At 37.9% G+C, this 20,506-nt stretch overlaps 1 protein-coding gene across 1 annotated transcript in view; it reads left to right on the top strand.

Annotated features, from left to right (window-relative positions):
* ABCC9 (ATP binding cassette subfamily C member 9) overlaps nt 1–20,506 on the top strand; it is a 141,681-nt gene that overhangs the window by 87,972 nt on the left and 33,203 nt on the right. Inside the window, exons 24-29 of the mRNA XM_023208931.1 lie at nt 2,370–2,466; nt 4,907–5,136; nt 6,264–6,412; nt 6,627–6,696; nt 8,730–8,887; nt 13,315–13,407. Coding sequence (XP_023064699.1) covers nt 2,370–2,466; nt 4,907–5,136; nt 6,264–6,412; nt 6,627–6,696; nt 8,730–8,887; nt 13,315–13,407 — 797 coding nt within the window. The remainder of the gene's footprint in view (nt 1–2,369; nt 2,467–4,906; nt 5,137–6,263; nt 6,413–6,626; nt 6,697–8,729; nt 8,888–13,314; nt 13,408–20,506) is intronic.

The following is a 20,506-nucleotide window of genomic DNA, read 5'->3' as shown; positions in this document are numbered from 1 at the left end:
CAATTTTGCCTGCTAGAGGACATTTGTCAATATTTGGAGACATTTTTGGTTGTCACAACTTCGGGGAGTGTGGGGGAAGGGACGGGGATGCTATTATCATCTAGTGTGCTCAACATTCTGCAATGCTTAGGGCAGACCCCGCAACAATGAGTTGTCCAGCTCAAGCTAGTGGAGAAGGAAGGTGAAACCGAAGGATGCACAAAATTTCCTAGTGCAGTGCTTGAAAAAGAGCTGTCAGTTTAAGGATTAAGGGGTAAACAGGAAAGAATATGACTAAAAGATAATAATGAAAACTACAAAGGAGAGGAAGATAACGCTTTTAGCTGATTTAAATATTAGCATAAATGACATGAACCATTATCTTCTTAATGCTGTTAAGCAGAATAAACTGGTAATATTTAACACTCCTTTAACACTCCTCACTTCCCTCTCTACTGTCCTCACCTGGCCCGGCCCAGTGACTGTTAACTGGATACATGAAACTAAATTTTTATTTACTTAGTCCAAGTATCAACACTATTTAAAACATTTAACCTGGCTGGGCGCGGTGGCTCACACCTGTAATCCCAGCACTTTGGGAGGCCGAGGTGGGCAGATCACGAGGTCAGGAGATCAAGACCATCCTGGCTAACACGGTGAAACCCCGTATCTACTAAAAATACAAAAAATTAGCCAGGCATGGTGGCGGATGCCTGTAGTCCCAGCTACTCGGGATGGCAGGTGCCTGTAGTCCCAGCTATTTGGGAGGCTGAGGCAGGAGAATGGTGTTAAGTAAACCCGGGAGGCAGAGCTTGCAGTGAGCCTAGATTGCGCCACTGCACTCCAGCCTGGGCGACAGAGCGCGACTCTGTTTCAAAAAAGAAAACAAAAACAAAAACAAACAAGCAAAACAAAACAAAACAAAAAAAACATTTAACCTATAATGAGCTTAATATGAGCATTTACTCTTAGGAAAAAATGCTTTAAAGTTTGTTTGGGCTTTTCTTTTTTCTGTTTATTTGTTTTTTTAATGTCTCCAAGATCTTAAACCTTTTGGTCACAGCATGGGGAATCGAACTGGAATCAAATCTACTTTTCAATATGAAGGTTTATTTTGTTTCATTATATGATATGCACAAGTCAGGGATCCTCTTTAATTTTGTGTTTAATTTAGCTTCATTTATAAATGTTGGTCTTCATATCGTTATGCGAAATTTAAAACTGGGGTCAAACTGTCTCTTTAAAAATGGGATTCTGGAGACATTTTTGTTTTCACTCTTTTAACCAAGAATCTGAAGTAGTAGAACCCTCTAGAATAGCAAGTTTCCTAAATCAGACATGTTGTATGAGGCCAAAAAAAATCAAACAAGGTCATTACCTAGCAAATGATCACAAAAGGTTTGTTGGTTTATTGATGTAACAGCAAAACTGCGTAGGTTTTTTTTTTTTTTTTCTTTGCATTGGCATATACAGGAAGCTCCCAATTTACCATAGATTCCAAAAGTTTATAGGTTAGTTGTTTAGAATTCAGAATGCATTTCCCCACAGAAAAGGGGAAATGGTTGGTTTTCCAGGATAGCCAGTAGAACCTGATTTAACCCACAATGTAACTGAACTGATACTGCTACCGCAGTCCTGAGGTCGGGGGAGCTGGTGTGTTGGAAGCCAGGACGTGGAGAAAATGAAATGATTCTCCCCTTCTTAACTACAGGATAAAGTTCACAGCAATTCTTAAAAATCTGCAAAGTTTGTTTTTGGCACATTTCCCTTCTCGTTTTGCATATTTTCTCCTCCTAGGCCTTTCTGTTACACTGCTAGGCACCTAGAATCCTCATTGCCTATTTTCTTCAAAGTTCTCTACCTTCTTTCAGATCCTATTGAATTCCTTTTCTTTTGTGCAGCTCCCTTAGTAAGATGCTAAAGAAACTCGTTCTGATTTAATAATTCACAATAATGGATGGCTGACAGCAGTTTAACCAACTTGGAACCATGTACTCTTTTGAAGGAAGATATGTATTAACATGAATGAATCCTTAGTTAGAAAAATTACAAGGATAGTCCGAAGGTGATGTAAAAATAAGTAGCAGTGGTAGAACTATGCTTTAGGGCTCAGGGAGATATCACCCTGCTTTTGGAGTCAGTTGCATCTCATTCTTGCTTTTCCTGGCCTCGTGTGCTGCCCCACACCTTTAAGCCCTGCAGCACTTCCTGCAAGTCTAAGACTCTGCCCCCACAGCTGCTTCTGTGACAGGAGTTGTGGATCTCCAGAGTGAGCACAAACCCCTGAGACTGGTAAAGGTAACTAACCATTTACACATGTGAGTCATTCATTGATAAGTCACAACCTATTGGTGTTAGCTCCTTGCATGATAGTATAATGTTTACTGTAGGATATGGAAGCTGACCAAACTACTTTAGAGAGGAAAACTCTCCGAAGGGCCATGTATTCAAGAGAAGCCAAAGCCCAAATGGAGGACGAAGATGAAGGTAGATCTTTTTTCTTTTATCTGGAACATTCTAATGGGGTAACAGGATGTGAGGGTTTTTTTATGTGTGAGTGTCCCCATGAGGAATAATAAGCCAGTTTGCAAGGGGAAAAAGTTAAATCAAATAATACCAAAAATGGAAACAATAGGAGTCAAGGAAAGGTGGATGTAATCCATCAACAGTCATCTTGAGGGACTCCACAGAATGTGTCTTAAAACAGTTGTTATGTATGAGAAAGACTTGAAAGGAAATGGCAGTGGATTGTAAATAGATCTAGATGTTTGTTCAGAAAAATTGAAATTGTCTCGTATAATGACCAAATCTACTTAAGAAAATTTCAATCCTTCAGAAATAAGTAATAAAGGGGAAATATGGCATTCTGAAGTAGCTATATTTGATTCATTCAGTTCATCTTCATGAGGTTTTCATGACAATATAGCCATGAAGGATAACAAAATTAGAACGCCATTTGTTATGTTTCAGTTTTCTGGATCTGATAAGGTACACTGGGAAAAAAAGATTGACTGGAAATGTGAGGAATGAGATGAAATAATTACACTGCTTTGACATTTATTGCCAAGAACGTTGTGAGATAAACCACCTTTTAAGTCAATAGAGTAAATGCATTATGCCTCATTTCCCTTTGTAATTTTTGCTTATGCCTACATTTCTACCAACCAATTAAAAAAACGGAGAAAATGTTCATTTCAAGCCAAATAGCACCAAAATGTGCTACTTTTATATTTCTGTGTTTCAACAAATATTCATTGAGTGAATGAATTAACGAATGAAGGCTAAATTTTACTTTCAATTTCTATGATTAAAAATGTTCTTAAAGAATTTTTGGTGCTGTAAACAGATATCAGCTTCTAGAATTCTAAACAAATTATTTCTAATGTGCTATAAGAGTGGAGTTGTACCCAATTACTCTGTTCAGTGTTTCAGTGGGGATGCTGACTGTGCCCTTGGCTTGCTGTGTTAATCCACATTCTCAGGTATAAAATAAGGTAATAGCGCTTTGCTTATAGGGTAAAGGAAGTAATGTATGTGGAAGAGCCAATTACGGTACATATTACTTATTAGTTTGTTGCTTTAGGTCCTATCAGAATGCTCAAGCCAACAGTAGGGGAAGAAAAGAAGTAGAGGGTACTTTCTTTCTCTTAAGAGACTTGGAGTTGCACATGTTGTTTCTGCTTGCTTACTATTGACTCGGTCATTGCTTGGAAAGATTAAATACTAGGAATGTGAGGAAATGCTATCTTTAGCTGGGCAACCATGGGTAACTTTAAATTTCAATTAATATAGAATGGGTATTGGGGAGACAGCTAGCAACATGCAAGTGTCCACCTCTTTGATCATGCAAATTTCCAGTCTGTTCTTCTCACACAAAGGACACATCCCTGCCAAAGGGGAGACCGTCTGAGACATAGTAATTTGCTGCATCCAGCTCAAATATCAGGATCTTTGATGATGCTCAGTCTCCTCATCATAAACATATTTGGATCCCTGTGGTCTAATAACCTGAAAAGTAAAGACAAGTCCTTCCTCCCCACAACGTGATATGTATATAGTATAGTAGTGAAGTACATACAGGATAACTTGAATGAATAAAGTTCCTTTGGAAAGGCAAAGGATGGGAAAACAGTCACTGGACCATAGAAATCATTAAATTTTGATCGTCAGGAAATGCAAAACCTGCTTTAGCAGTGGAGTCATTCTTAAGGAAGCCCACCTTGGAGTTTCTAGATGGTTTAAACATCTGAGAGAAATTCCCTGCCCATTATCCTTTGTGTTCCCTGGCTTTGCCCACTGGAAGGTTCCTCCTTGGGGCCACAGAGAGCATGGAGTGTGCCCTCTTGTGCTATGCGCAGATTTCAGAGCTTATTCCCTCCTGGTGCAGCTTTATAAATTCAGACATTTGCAGGCCAAAATATTGTAGATGTTTGTAAGCCAGGTATGTGGTTTTTGCTGGCAACACAATTCCTTCAATAACTTAGTAAGATTCTTCCAATTTGATGTGCAGTATATCAGCAAATAGTCTCATCCAGACATAGATTTTATGTTTATTACTCATTCATTCATTCATTTTTCACCTATTTTCAGAAAGAGATGAGGTTTGCCCTGCTAAAAGCATTTAAAACTTCAATACTGATGCTTACATTTTTATAAATGTGTAATGCCTACATTTTTATAAATGTATGGAAAAGCTCCTTTTCCAGAGGAACTTTATTCATTCAAGTTATCCTGTATGTACTTCACTACTACACTATATACATATCAGGTTGTGGGGAGGAAGGACTTGTCTTTACTTTTTAGGTTATTAGACTACAGGGATCCAAATATGTTTATGCATGAATGTTTATATACTATTTGTGGAGCAATAAAAATTATATCCATCTGGTGCCCATCTGAAGCTTAAACAGAAGTTTTTTGTATGTAGAGGAAGAAGAGGAGGAAGATGAGGATGATAACATGTCCACCGTAATGAGGCTCAGGACTAAAATGCCATGGAAAACCTGCTGGCGCTACCTGACATCTGGAGGATTCTTCCTGCTCATCCTGATGATTTTCTCTAAGCTTTTGAAGCATTCAGTCATCGTAGCTATAGACTATTGGCTGGCCACATGGACGTCGGAGTACAGTATAAACAATACTGGAAAAGCTGATCAGGTACAATTGTTTCGGTTTTGTTTTTAAATCAGCAAGGAAATATTGAAATGAACAGTGATACCTTCTTATCTAGTTATATGCTTATATCCCAAATGCCACAGGACTTCTGTGATAATTTAATAAGTTAATACTTACAACAGGACCTGAAATCGAATAAACTATCAAAAATGTTAAAATAGAAGCTATTATTAACACTTTTAAAGTTTATCAGATGAAATATTTAAATATAATGTTTAGACTTATATTCAAGGGAGTTATATGCCTATAGTTTTATGTATTTTATACATATATACACAATATATAGGACCTTTTTGTATTTGTTCTTATAGTATTTGATGTTAACTACCTACATCAGTGTATTAGCTGGTCATTTTGAGACTAGGAATGAGAAAAGTGAGCTTTACAACATAGAGAGCCAAGAATATGCCCCAAACCTGAAAACAAACTCTTTCTCTTCATCTGCTTTTAAGCAAGCCCTGAAAGAGAGTGAAAGGAGCAGGTGGAGGGACACTACCCTGGGCCTCAAAATATTGCATTCCTTCAACCATCTAAATGCATGCAAAATAACGAAGTCAACAATCTTGTCTGACATTGACATTTGGTTTCTAGTAAGAAAGAACTCCCGGCCAGGCACAGTGGTTCATGCCTGTAATCCCAGCACTTTGGGAGGCCGAGGTGGGCAGATCACCCGAGGCTGGGAATTCGAGGCCAGCTTGACCAACATGGAGAAACCCTGTCTCTACTAAAAATACAAAATTAGCTGGGTATGGTGGTGCTTGCCTGTAATCCCAGCTACCAGGGAGGCTGTGGCAGGAGAATCGCTTGAACCCGGGAGGTGGAGGTTGCGGTGAGCCGAGATCATGCCATTGCACTCCAGCCTGGGCAACAAGAGCGAAACTCTAGAAAGAAAGAAAGAAAAGAAAGAAAGAAAGAGAGAGAGAGAGAGAGAGGGAGGGAGGGAGGGAGGGGAGGGGAGGGGAAGGGAGGGGAAGGGAAGGGAAGGGAAGGGAGGGAGGGAGGGAGGAAGGAAGGAAGGAAGGAAGGAAGGAAGGAAGGAAGGAAGGAAGGGAAAAGAAAGAACTCCATTGATAATGTCCTATGTGCTTTTTGTGTTGGTTGCCTTTTAGACCTACTATGTGGCTGGCTTTAGCATACTTTGTGGAGCAGGCATTTTCCTTTGCCTTGTTACATCCCTCACTGTAGAATGGATGGGTCTCACAGCTGCCAAAAATCTTCACCACAACCTTCTCAATAAGATAATCCTTGGACCAATAAGGTAAAACAGTGGTTATTTCTCACTCCCACACCTTAAATAATAAAAACATGCATTTTTCAATTTAAGTGAAATGTGAAAGTTTGAAGAATTTCTTTAGTCCTTGAGCAAATGAATAGGGAGCTTCTCATTTTCATGACCCTAAGATGCCCATTAGCAATGCTCAGATTCCAAATAGTTTAGTATTTTCATATACTTCCATCTGTTTATTGCCTAGGTTTTTTGATACCACACCCCTGGGACTGATTCTCAATCGCTTTTCAGCTGATACTAATATCATTGATCAGGTGAGTAACTGGGTTACTTGCAAGTTCAAAAATTAGTTTTGCAATGTAAGCTAAATAGCATTTTAAGATAAAGCATAATTCCTATTAACAATAGAGGATTGCCAAAATTTAAATAAAGGCCTACTTGTATTTATATCAATATTGTACATGCAAATGATATCTAGAATGAAATATTAAAGGAAAATCTTAACTCAGACTAATTTGTACATGTAGAAGAAGATACTTGGAGAACTATCATGAAGTAAAGAGAAATAGTAAAGAATGATTGAACGTTTAAAATTTTGATTATAAAAAAATTGTTTTGGTTAGTGTCATATCAGCATTCACAGTATAAAGTTCTTAAAAGTTTAGTGTCCATGCAGAATTTCTCTCAGAAGTGAAGGATGGGATGCCAAACTGTCTTAAAGTCCTTTTCTTTTATTAGATTGGTTCTTGAAGCTTCAGATGATGTGATGCTTTAGGAAAAATTCCAAGAATGCCCAGTTTAGCCTAAGATCCTTAGGAATCTAAAAGTTTGTTTGAAATAAAAGACATCAAACTCTGAAATTATATCACTCTAAAAGTGGAACCCTTTGGATGACTGAGAAAGGAATTTATCGAATCCGACCCTTGCCTTTTCTGACTTTCCAGAGTAGCATTAGGAACACCGAAATGGCCCTCAATTTAGAAAGAGGGTTGATGCATGCAGCTGACTGCAGAGTATGTTGAGAAGTTTTGATGTTTTCATGGCATTGGTATTAGGTCAGACTGCACCTAAAACCTTTCTAAGGAATACATGTTGGAAAAGAAGAAATGAAACACTCATTATTTAGAAGATGACTTGATTGTTACTTAGAGAATTCAGAATAATTAGTAAAATAAGTCACCAATTAGAAAAGTCAGCAGAGTATCTACATAAGATATATCATATGAAAAGCAGCAACTTCCTCTACACCAATTTAAGAAAATAATGAAAAACAAACTCCATTCATAACAACAAAACCTATAAAAACAGGAATAAACTTAATGTGAAGAAAATATGTTCGACAATCCCAGAAGTCATAACAATCCTGTATAGAAAAAGAATTTCCCTATTAGATATTTTTAAAATACTATAAAATTCAAGCACTCTGTTAATTGCAGAAGACGAGTAGGTCAAAAGAACCGCATGGAGAATTCAAAAACTCCATCATATGTAGAAACTTAACAGTATAAATGTGGCATCTTAAGGAAAGGATTAATTTTTCAACAAAGGATATTTGGATAGTTAGCTATCCAAAAAATACAAAACAAATGCATATAGCATAGAGGTGGCCATATTAAAACATAAAGCTATAAAGTAATGTAGGAGAATAGTTTTAGAATCTCGGGGTGGGAAAGGTCTTTCTGAGTAAGACAAAGAACTCAGAAACAATAAGGAAAATAGGTTACTTTTGAGCCCACAAGTCAACAGAAATAACTATAAAAAAACTTTAAATTGTGATTGAGCTAAAAGCACCAAAGAGAAATTTAAATACAATAGATAACTGGGAAGAAAAATTTGCAAATATTTTTAAATAAACATAATATATACAGAGCATCTAAAAATCAATAAGGAAAAATTAATCCACTCAAAAAAGCCCAAAAGATACGAGGAAGCAATTACAGAAAATTAATTTAAATGTATTACAGTAGAGGAATAGCTAAATAAGATACTACTATGCAACCATTAAAAAGAAATAGATTTATATACACTGCCATGGGAAGATTTATAGTCTGTCTTGCTCAGTAAACAAACACATGAATGAATAATATTTATAGTACAGTGTCTTTACATAAAACACCCAAGATAAATAGGGAGACAGACCACGAATCAATGACATGTTGATAGATAGATAGACAGACGTAATAAACTATGGAAATTGAGTGAAGAATTGCTTAGGATGAACATGCTTATACACTACTTTTGTAGCTAACTGTATAACTTGGTGTCAATATAAAAATAGATACTTTGTTACATTGTAGCCAATATTTCATTGCGCTAATCATATTTTCCTTTTAAACTACCCTAATAGCACATCCCTCCAACCTTAGAATCTCTAACTCGCTCAACACTGCTCTGCCTGTCTGCCATTGGGATGATTTCTTATGCTACTCCTGTGTTCCTGGTTGCTCTCCTGCCCCTTGGTATCGCCTTTTATTTTATCCAGAAATATTTTCGGGTTGCCTCTAAGTAAGTAAAACAGCGTCCCATTCATTTTCAAAAGCTTATCTATGGTCAGCCTTCTCTATTCATGGGTTCTACCAACAACGGATCAAAAATATTTGGAAAGAAAACGTTCCATGAAGTTCCAAAAATCAAAACTTGAATTTTTCACGTGCCGAGTACTACACTGAATATACACTGATGAAGCGATGTGTAATGTGTTGCCACTGAATTAGGTAGAATGAGTAACATAGAGATGATTTAAAGTATATGGGATGATGTATGTAGGTTATATGCAAATGTCACCCATTTTATATAAGAGACTTGAGCGTCTGCAGATTTTGGTATCCATGGGAGGTCCTGGAATCGTTTCCCCATGGGGACAATTGTATTCGATTTACTGTGATCTACATTTGCTGTAGTGTTTTTCAAGATAAGATGTGGAGGCCGGGCGCGGTGGCTCAAGCCTGTAATCCCAGCACTTTGGGAGGCCGAGACGGGCAGATCACGAGGTCAGGAGATCGAGAACATCCTGGCTAACACGGTGAAACCCTGTCTCTACTAAAAAATACAAAAAAACTAGCCGGGCGAGGTGGCGGGCATCTGTAGTCCCAGCTACTGGGGAGGCTGAGGCGGGAGAATGGCCTAAACCCGGGAGGTGGAGCTTGCAATGAGCGGAGATGGCGCCACTGCACTCCAGCCCGGGCGACAGAGTGAGACTCCCTCTCAAAAAAAAAAAAAAAAAAAAAAGATAAGATGTGGAATTTAGAAATGCAACCTATTTGTAACATGATGAAATCTATCCTGACATTATGATTCATTTAGGTATCAATTAATATTATAATTATACCTATAATTTGTTGTCTGGGCCTTACCTAGCCCTGGACATATATTAACATGTGGATTGACCTATTGAGTTTTGAGTCCTAAGCCTGCCAAATTTTTCATTCCATGGTCGTTTTTCTGAACATGACATTGATAGAAAACAAAAAATCAAACATAGGCCAGGCGTGGTGGCCCATGCTGTAATCCCAGCACTTTGGGATTGTAATCCCAGCACTTTGGGATCCAAGGCAGGCGGATCATGAGGTCAGGAGTTTGACACCAGCCTGACCAACATGGTGAAACCCTATCTCTACTAAAAATACAAAAAGTAGCTGGGCGTAGTGGCACCTGCCTGTAATCCCAGCTATTCAGGAGGCTGAGGAAGTAGAATTGCTTGGTGGAGCTTGCGGTGAGCTGAGAGATCATGACACTGCACTCTAGCCTGGACAACAGAGTGAGACTCTGTCTCAAAAAAAAAAAAAAAAAAACACACAAACATAATCCCAAAGAGTAAGTGATTTAATATTATTATACTCTACAAATGGGAAAAAATTATTCACTTAGAATTTGTCATTTACTGAAATGTTGAATAAATGAAATACAATACCAGCTGTTTTAATATTTCCAGTTTAACTTTGAAACCCCGCTATAAATAGTAACATTTGTTATTTCAACAAATACTAAGCACTCACTATGTCACAAATAGCTGTGTTAAGCCATGTGACAGGTGAAGAGCAATATGACAAGAAATGTATAGTCTCTTAGGAAGATAAAACATATACAAAGTAATCCTAATATGTGGATTAAGTGCTAAAATAAGAAGGCAGGTATTGAGTTTATTCAGGAAATTGAAAATGTTAATATGACTTGAGTACAGGGAAGGTGAAATAAAATAGGTGGAAATAAGAAGAAAAGAAGAATTGTAGTTGGAACCTCTGAATGTAACATTTCATAATTTGAAGAAATAGTTGTTTCTCCCTCTTAGCTATGAACTAGGGTCCTTTAAATCTTAGGGATCCATATTTAGTCTGTTTTTTCATCCCTAGACTCATCCTCTTTGCTTGCAGCAAATTCTGACCAAAACGGAGAAGCTAGTAATCAAATTCACATTTCATTTCTTCTGATACTGTTGCTGGTCTACTTGCTGGTGGGGCAAAGAAGTTCAGAGTTATTTCATTACTGCTGATGGTTTCCAAATCTGTCCTTGCCTTCTCAACACTGATATCAGTCATGTCTTACTTTAATCACATACTCATTTGATCCTATTATTGCCTTTTAGCAATACAAATGGAGTGCAAAGTTTAGGAAAGTATTCCTAGTCCATTACAAATTTGAATTGTGAATTCTGTTCATCATCAGTGAGAATAATCTGTTAGAGACTAAAGTATGGAGAGGACGGTTATTTTAAAGAATAAATATTGACAATGGATTTTACACTATTCTTGTTTGAAATTATCTGAAAGTTAGCAAATATAACCATATGATATTAAACCTCACAGACAAGGATCCTTCTAGATGTTGAGGTTCTTTAGAACTCATCTATGTTGAAAAGTTCAGGCAGCTTAACATGACGTTTTTGAATACACTAAAGAGAACTTAAGTGGGGAACTAGCTACAGGAAATGCTCTGAAAAAATGAATACCTAAAATCATGGGTCAAATGCATGCTTAGCTTTGTAAGTAACTGTTTCCTTCTTGCAAGAATACAAGATCAAGCTGTGCCCTCACCTCTTTGGTTTTATCAAACAGAGTTTTATAAACAAAGCTTCCTCCTTCCACAGTATTTTTCCTTCACTCCAAACCTCAATGTAGTGACCACCTGTTGCTTATGTCAGATTTACAAATAGCCATTTGGTTTTATGTTTAAAAATAACAGACTATTCACATTCCTTCATATTCCTTCTCCCACTTCCTTCTATCTTTCTCTCCCCCAATCCCCATGTGAAAATTCTGAATGAGGGAATCCATTTTAGAAACTCCACTTTGAAAAGACTTGCATTTGTTTTGGGAACCAGACTACATTGGCAGCCAGGAATGGCCTAAGTAAGATTATGGAACCATGTTCATCCGTTCAGTTGACCCTCACAGGTGAATGCCAACACTACTTCTCTAATCTTCTTAACCCCAAAAACCTAGAGAAGGGCAAGAAAAAAGGTCTGAAAAGTAAAAAATGGAATGCATTGAAACATGTGGTGTAACTGTTAGCCTATCTTCTATAAATTCTAGCTCATATGGTTTAAAGAAAAGTTGTCATGAATATATCTTTATCAAAAGGGTCAAATTCAGGCATTTCCATTCATTCAGTGTATGTCTGTGTTTTATGTACCTGTGGTTCCTTAGAGAAACTGTGAATGGAAGTTCCATGAAGGCAAGGATTCAAACTCACTGTGCGCAAAACTAAACTCATTATCTTTTCTCTCCAGACGTCTTCTTTCTGTGCCCCTGACCACCACTCTGGGAAACAGCACTGTCATTTTTCAAGTCTGCTAAACTAGAAATAGCCAAGCTATATGTGACTCTTGTTTACCCTGTGAAAACTAATTGATCATTACAGCAAATAGGGCTTCTTCTGACTGTCTCACATTCCCCTACTTCTTATTTTAAACTTGACCAGCATCACACTAATGCTGAACGTTTTAAAAAATACTCTTATATGGACTATATTAACTGATCTTCCTCATTCACTCATTCTCTTTCATCCTGTACATTGTCTCCCAAGTTATGTTGATTAAAGGATTAAAGGACAGTTCCAATTACCTTCTTTCTTTTTTTTTTTTGAGACAGCGCCATGCTTTGTCACCCAGGCTGGTGTGCAGTGGAGTGATCTTGGCTCACTTCAACCTCTGCCTCCTGGGTTCAAGTGATTCTCCTGCCTCAGCCTCCTGAGTAGTGGAATTACCGGTGTGCACCACCACACCTGGCTAATTTTTTGGTAGAGACAGGGTTGTGCCATGTTGGCCAGGTTGGTCTCAAACTCCTGGCCTCAAGTGATCCACCTGCCTCAGCCTCTCAAAGTGCTGGGATTACAGGTGTGAGCCACCGCGCCTGGCCAGATTACCTTATTTCTAGTCTTCAGTGGTTTTTTTCAGCCTATTAAGGATGTTTCTACAATCCACTGTCATCCTTACAAGGCCATATCCTTTACATAGCCTCTTCCCACTACAACAGCCCTAAAGGACTCTGGGCACCAGACAGATTGAACTTGCAAGATTCTTCAGACACCAGTGCTTGTTCTTGTTATTCTTCTTGTCTATTTTGTTGAAGCCCTCATCAAGCTTCAATTTCTGGTGTAAATTATACCCACTTAAGGAAAATCCCACCGTGTCCTAGGTATGAATTAAGTACTCATTCCACTAAGTCCTGTAGCAGTTTACTTTGGCTGTTACGCAGAGCTGATAGTTTTGTACAACACATTATGTTCAGCCTCTACCTGTATTCATTCTATACCCACCTTTCTCTTCCTCTTTAGATTGTAAGCTGTTGAAGTTTTTGTTAATTGAGGGCTAGGGGAAAATAATTTCAACGATGAAAACAAATACAGTGACAAAATAACCTTCTCTTAAATAATAAACATGGTAGTTCTTGAGTCTGGATGCATGTGAAGTTTATTTTTGCCCCTGTCTCTACTAGGGACCTCCAGGAACTTGATGATAGTACCCAGCTCCCTCTGCTCTGTCACTTCTCAGAAACAGCAGAAGGACTCACCACCATTCGGGCCTTTAGGTGAGTAAACACATTTTTGTATTACCTGACTAGGCAATTACATCATCAACAAATATTTTTCTACAAATAACTGATCATTGCTTTCATTTTGTTTGATCTCCCCATTGTGTGCCTGACAGTGTACTAAACCAGGAATAAGAAAAATATGATGTCAATGATCAGAATTAGAGTTTACTCCTCCAAAATGCTAACTATAATAAAGGATGAAGCAACAGATTGGAAAAGTACTAGCTGTGTGACTAGGATAAGGCATCTGAATTCCCTAACCTTGGTTTCCTCATCTATTAAATGGAGAAAGTCAATTTCGCTTCTTAGGGTCATTGGACTAATTGATATTATCCCTGCAAAGCATTAACCACATTGACTATTGAAGATGCATCCAATAAACAAGTTAAAATAAATGTATAAATAACAATATAATAATAATTCTCACAAAAGGAATGCTATTATACCAAAGTTGTTTTAGAATTTAATCCTTTTTATTCAAGGTTTGTAAACAGAGTAATAACCTAAACTTTTGATCAAGAGTGTTTACTTTCAAAAAATTACCTATCCCAATTTTCCTGTTCAAGTCAGATTAGCAAGGAGGTGGTATTACTGAATATTTCATTTAATCTAGAAAATTGATATTTTAGTGTTATATCTTTCTGAAATCCTAATTGCAAGTATATATAAATTTTAATCAGAGATTTTTCTAACCTAAGAAATTTATTTTTAAATATAGAATTGGGTCACAGAGTAGAATATAAAGAGACAACTATCCACAACATTATGTTCCACAGCATGTGTACCCAATCTATGTAGGTGTCATCATGAAGCATTCACGCTTTCTGCACTGGTATGTTTTTTCATCATAATGTGCAATCCCTTTTATTGAAGATGTCAAAATTATTTATTGGCATTGAATGTAGATATTAACATGAAGTTTATATTCTAATAACCAGCAATGATCAGTGGTATTAATAAGTACACTATACTAAAGATTACTTTTTGCACCAAGTAAGTCCTTTCAATTCAGTTTATTTGAGAAATATCTCAGTACTGAACATATGCCAGGTACTATTCTTGCTATCAATATATAAAGACTAAAAAGACACGGCCTTTCATTGCCAACCAGCAAAAAGTGGCACTGTTGCCCTCCTTCCCTGCATCCTCTCAACATACACCTGCCATGTTATCCTTTTTATTTCCTTTGTGATAGTTATCTGAGTATTTTAAATCATCTTTTTTATTTGTTTACAAGTTATCTGTCCTTTTCAAGTGGAATGTAAGCCCTATCAGATCCTCCCCGCTTTTTCTTTCCTTCTTTTTTTTTTTTTGTTTGTTTTTTGTTTGTTTGTTTGTTTGTTTGTTTTGTTGTTGTAGCACCATTAGCTGGGAAAAGTGCCTGGGGCTAAGTTAGTGCTCAATAAATATATATTGACTAAGTAGCTAGCATGGGCTGTGTTAAGGAGCTCACAGCCTAGTAGGAGAGAGGATTTAAGAAAAAAATAGCAACACAGCATTATACATATCACAAGAAACAACTTGTGATATCACATATACTAATATCTAATATCTATTAGTCTAATATCACAAGAAACAACTCTGTCAAAGAGTAGGGTAGCACTCTGTCTAGAAGGAATGGGGAGATAATTATTGAACAACAAATCTTTGAATGATGAGTAATTGACCTGGCAGATACAGGAGATAGAATATTCAAAGAAGATGTAACAGATGTGTGAAAACATAAAGATTTCTATTTTATATGGAAATCAAAAGAGTCCAGTATTGTTGGAACATAGATTAAGTGCAGAGAAGGTGGCTATGAGGATGAGGTTTGAAACCATAGTAGAGGCCAGTACATAAAGGGCTTTGATAAGTACCTTTAAATAACTTAGACTGGATTCTTTCAATGTGAGGTAGTCACTGAAGAATCTTGAGCAGGAAAGTGGTATGATCAGAGTTGTGTTCATCACAATAACTCTGGGATATTACTATGAACTGGGGATGGTTAACGCCCAAGGCAAAGAGACCCCAGGAGGCTGTTGCAATGGTCCACATGAGAGATTACAAAGGCAAGCTAAGGAACTAAGGACTGGGAGAGAAAGCACAGATTTAAGGAATATTTAAGAAGTGGGACCAATGAGATTTAGGGGCAAATTGAATGCGAAGAATAAGGTTGAGGGAGAAGTTGAAGATGATTCCTTCTAAGTTTCTGATTCCAGTGAGTAGGTAGTTTTCCAGGTTAGGAAATTGAAGATGATGTGGAGGATTGGAGAAGGAGTTCATGAGTCTGGTTATGAACAGGTGTAGGTAGCAATGAAATATCCAGCTGGACATTTTTTATGGTCATTTTGGTATACAGGTCTGGTGTCTAAGATATATCTAAGGGCAGAAGATAACAGGTTTGAGTATCATTCTTTTATGGATAAGAGTTAAAGTTTTGACCATGGATTTGATTGCCGAGGGAGAGGGTGTAGATTAAGAAAAGAGGAGCTTGCACAAAAATTTCAGACTACCAGCACTCAAAGAACAAGTAGATAAAAAAGATCCTGTGGAAAATATGATCTGCCAATTGCTGCTTCATTAAACAAAACTGGTCCTCTTAGGTTAAGAGGAAGATAGGTTATATTACTTGTACCTCCCAATATCCTTTTATATTTGGCTAACCAGTGCCTATCTCATTGCTGAAATATCAGTCCATGATTATCATCTATTGTGGGAAGCCCTCTCTGAATGTTAGAATGTAGAGTTCATGTCCTTTTTAGATCTCTATGTTAAGTTGTATCCTAAACTTAACATCCTGCATCATAATCAACTGTTTGTGTATTTGCATTCCTCTACAAGATTGGGAGCTACTTAAGAGCTGGTAATGTGTCCTTTGCCTTAATCTTTAGAATATTAACAGAGTCAGTCACATAGTAGGTGTCCAAATGTTCTGTGAATAAATTAAAGGACACTTCATTGCTCATCCCACTACTTTCTGCTAATATCTCCATGACTCTTTACTTCAACTTCTGTCTGCTTCCAGCCCTCCTAATTTGGACAGACTGTTTGAATTCCGTTTCCAGTCAGCTTCCTCAGTAAAGGGGAAGAGTTTTTGTTGCCCCTTGTTGTGGTCTCAGTCTTTCAAATAAATATCCTATTGAGCTCCTCCTGCTCCTGGCCAACCCCAACACAGGCCAGCCTGATGCCATCAAATCCAAACCAGTGCCTTCTTTACGGAAAGAGGATTCACATCTTGGCAACCTTGATGTTGTGACTACTGTTTTAGTAAGTTGGTCCCTGATAGATCAACTATCCTATGAGTGAGAAGTTAGTGGTGGGAAAGATCAATTCACTGGGCCCTCTCTTCATGTGTGCACTGTGTGTTTGTGTGTGTGTGTATAAAATGTTACATATGCTATATGTATATTGTCATATATATACATCATTGTCAGCCCCTCTTTTATTTCTCTGGATGTATATATATCCAGATAGGAGAGGCCAGCACCCAAGCACTTTGCCTCCCTAGAGGCCATTAAAGGCTCTTAAGTGGTCAGCTGAAATTTTTGATAGCCCTTTATCCAAATGACACTTTCTGGTAAGCAAACCTTTACCTGTAGCAGCTCTACCTAGGTCAAGGACAGGTCTGGAAAGCCTAAGGGACTGCTCTACCTATATTTGATGCATATTACCCTAGGTAACACCACTGTAGTGCACCTTAATTCAGCCTTGTCCGCTTCCTTCCAATACCTCAATGACATATAAGTGCCAAATGTTAATACTTAGTAGGGCAGAGCCCATCTTCCTACTAAGGGGGAGAGATTCAGACCAGTTGAGAAAATAAGCCATCTAAGTAGTAGGCAAAAAAATCAGGATAGTGGTGTCATTGGAGTTAATCACGTGAGCATTTTAAAAAGAAATTGAATGGTCAATAATAATAACAACATAAAAGAAGAATAAAAAGAATTAAAAGTGTCCATTTGATATGACAGCCATGAAGCTATTGGGAACCTTAGCAAGAAAAGTAACGATAAAGTGGAGAGGATCGAAGGCAAAATTCCGAGGGTTAAAAAATCAATTGGAAATCAGAACATGGACATGGCAAGGAAAAACTATTCTTTCAAAGAGTTTTACTGACGTGGGAAGGAGTTTAGGAGAGCTCACTAAAAGAAGGAGCTTTTTTACTATTGTCTTTTCATTTTTAAGAGAGTAATGAACTGGACATTTTCAAAGACTGAAGGGAAGAAGTGAAGATATAGGCAGGATGGGGCAGTTAATGGAGAAGATTATTACAACAGATTAGCAGGAACATGTTAAGTGTCCAAGTGTGAAGACCAGTTCAGATTGAAGAGTATTTGGTATATAGCTCCTTTACGAACTTAAGAAAAGGTTCTGAATAGATTCAGGAAAACTGACAGGTAAAAAACAGGAAGTTGATGAGTTCAACATCTAACAGCCTCTGTTTTCTCTTTGAAGGATAGGGGAGGTCATCTTCTGAGAGGGATGGGGACGAGAACAAGGCAGAGCATTGTGAAGGGAATGAGGAAGATTTAGAATGAAAGAGGAAAATGACCAAGCTTCAAGATTCAGATTTTTCATTTACCGTCTTCCCTAGACACATGAGCATAATTTAGCATTACTATCCTTAATTTTACATTAGGAAAACTTCCAGGTAACTGTAAGTAGAACAAAATATTATGTTAAATTTCAATGTTTGAATTATACTTGAAAGAAACAAAAGACAGCTCAACTTCTATCTGGAGGTACCTGCCTAATACTAATCCAGGTTTAGATCTTCCAGAGTTCATTTTTTAAGGTTTTATTTTATTTCAATAGGTTTTTGGGGAACAGGTAATTTTTGTTACATGGGTAAGTTCTTTAGTGATAATTTCTGAGATTCTGGTACACCCGTCACCTGAACAGTGTACACTGTATCCAATGTGTAGTATTTTATCCCTCACCCCTCTTCCATCCTTCACCCCAAGTCCTCAAAGTCCATCATATCATTCTTATGCCTTTGCATCCTCATAGCTTAGCTGCCACTTATAAGTGAGAACATAGGATATTTGGTTTTCCATTCCTGAGCTACTCCTCTTAGAGTAATGGTCTCCAACTCCATCCAGGTTGCTGAGAATGCCATTATTTCATTCCTTGTTATGGCTGAGTAATATTCCATGACGTATATATACCACATTTTCTTTATCCACTCACTGGGTAATGGGTATTTAGGCTGGTTCCATATTTTTGCAGTTGAAAATTCTGCTGCTATAAACATGTGTGTGCAACTGTCTTTTTCATATAATGACTTCTTTTCCTCTGGGTAGATACCAAGTAGTGGGATTGCTGGATCAAATAGCAATTCTACTTTTAGTTTTTTAGGGAATCTCCATACTGTCTTCCATAGTGGTTGCACTGGTTTACAGTGCCACTAGCAGTGTAAACATGTTCCCTTTTCACCACATCAATATCTTTTTTTTTTTTTTTTAAACTATGGCCATTCTTGCAGGGGTAAGGTGGTGTCTCATTGTGGTTTTACTTTGCATTCCCCTCATGATTAGGGCCGTAAAGCATTTTTATTAACTATCATAAATATCAGCATTTTTAAACCCAAAGAAGTCTTGAAAATGTGAGGATGGCCCTGCTGCCATGGGTAAAATTCTAGAATCCTTATATTTGGTACTTGAGGTCAGGAATCGAACGTGTCTTTTTCCATCCATCTGTTCCTTTCTTTCAAACTATCTGGAGTCCCCAGAGTCTTGAGCTCTTTGGAAAGTTAGTATTTACTGATGAGGCTGCTTTTCCTCCCCTGCATTGAGGGTTCGTGGTGTACTCACATGAAGCAATGAACTCCCTCAAGTAGTTTACCACGAAAGCATCACAGCTAAATTAGACTGAGATTTTAGTGACCTTTCCTATTTTTTTCTTGTCTGACAGAATAAAGGTCTAAGAATGTTCAGAAGATGAGCTGGATATGGATGAAAAGATACAGACTGAGTGTGTCAAAGTTTCCATTAGGAAAACAGAAGGTTTCTTGCCAAATAGAAACACACAGAAAGAATGTTCACTGCATTTTCACCCCTCCCCTCTCACTGCTGCCTCAGACTATTGCCAACTGCATTTACAAACTCTTTAAGAGTGGATCTGAAACAATATCCCAAAACTAGAGGAAGAGTCAAAAGTGTTCCAGATAAAGCACTTTGTCAGAATCAAGGGTTTGAGATTCATCTCAAATGTCTTCCACTGGCTTTGGTCCACCTGGCCTCAACTCCAATCTCTCCATCACACAGTCCTCTAGGGAGAAGAACCTGTCTCAAGCCCCGGAACATGTGGCGCTTTCTCATTTCTGTGCCTTTGCTCATGTTGTTCCTGCCACTTAGAATGCCTTGTTCACCAAAAACATTCCGCTTATCCCTTAAAAACCTCACTCAGACTATCTTCCTTGTCTTTTGTGACACGTTGCTTAACGTTTCCTCTCTCTCCACCCTTCACTCCATTTCCTACTGTGCTGATCCTCTGATTGGTGCAAATCATGCCCTTCCTTTATGTTCATGTAGCATTTTGTGCAGAAGCTCCTTATAGCTAGATAGTGTGTTGCACCATTTTTACTTGTTAATGCTGTGTTTCCTCCCTTCACTAGACAGTTGATCCTTCAAGGGAGTAGGTCATGTCTTGTTGTTATGTCCTCAGTGTCTAGCATAATGTCTTGCTTAGAGTGGATGATTGCTAAATGCTCCTGAATGAATGGATGAAAATCTATCAAATGTGTACCTAGCAAGTACAAAAAAGAATGAGCCAAGGTGGGTGGATCACCTGAGGTCAGGAGTTCAAGATCATCGTGGCCAATATGGTGAAACCCTGTCTCTACTAAAAATACAAAAATTAGCTGGGTATGGCGGCACGTGCCTGTAGTTCCAGCTACTTGGGAGGCTGAAGCAGGAGAATCGCTTGAACCTGGAGGCGGAGGTTGCAGTGAGCTGAGATCTCGCCACTGCACTCCACCCTGGGCGACAGAGACTGTCTCAAAAAAAAAGAAGAAGAAAAAAGAATAAGCCTTACGTGTGTGTATATAGAGAGATGATAGATAGATAGATAGATAGATAGATAGATAGATAGATAGATAGATAGATAGATA

This window comes from Piliocolobus tephrosceles, chromosome 10 (genome assembly GCF_002776525.5).
Source record: "Piliocolobus tephrosceles isolate RC106 chromosome 10, ASM277652v3, whole genome shotgun sequence".
NCBI lineage: Eukaryota > Metazoa > Chordata > Mammalia > Primates > Cercopithecidae > Piliocolobus > Piliocolobus tephrosceles.
Note: the sequence above shows the minus strand (reverse complement) of the source record. Positions and strands in the feature narration are given on the sequence as shown.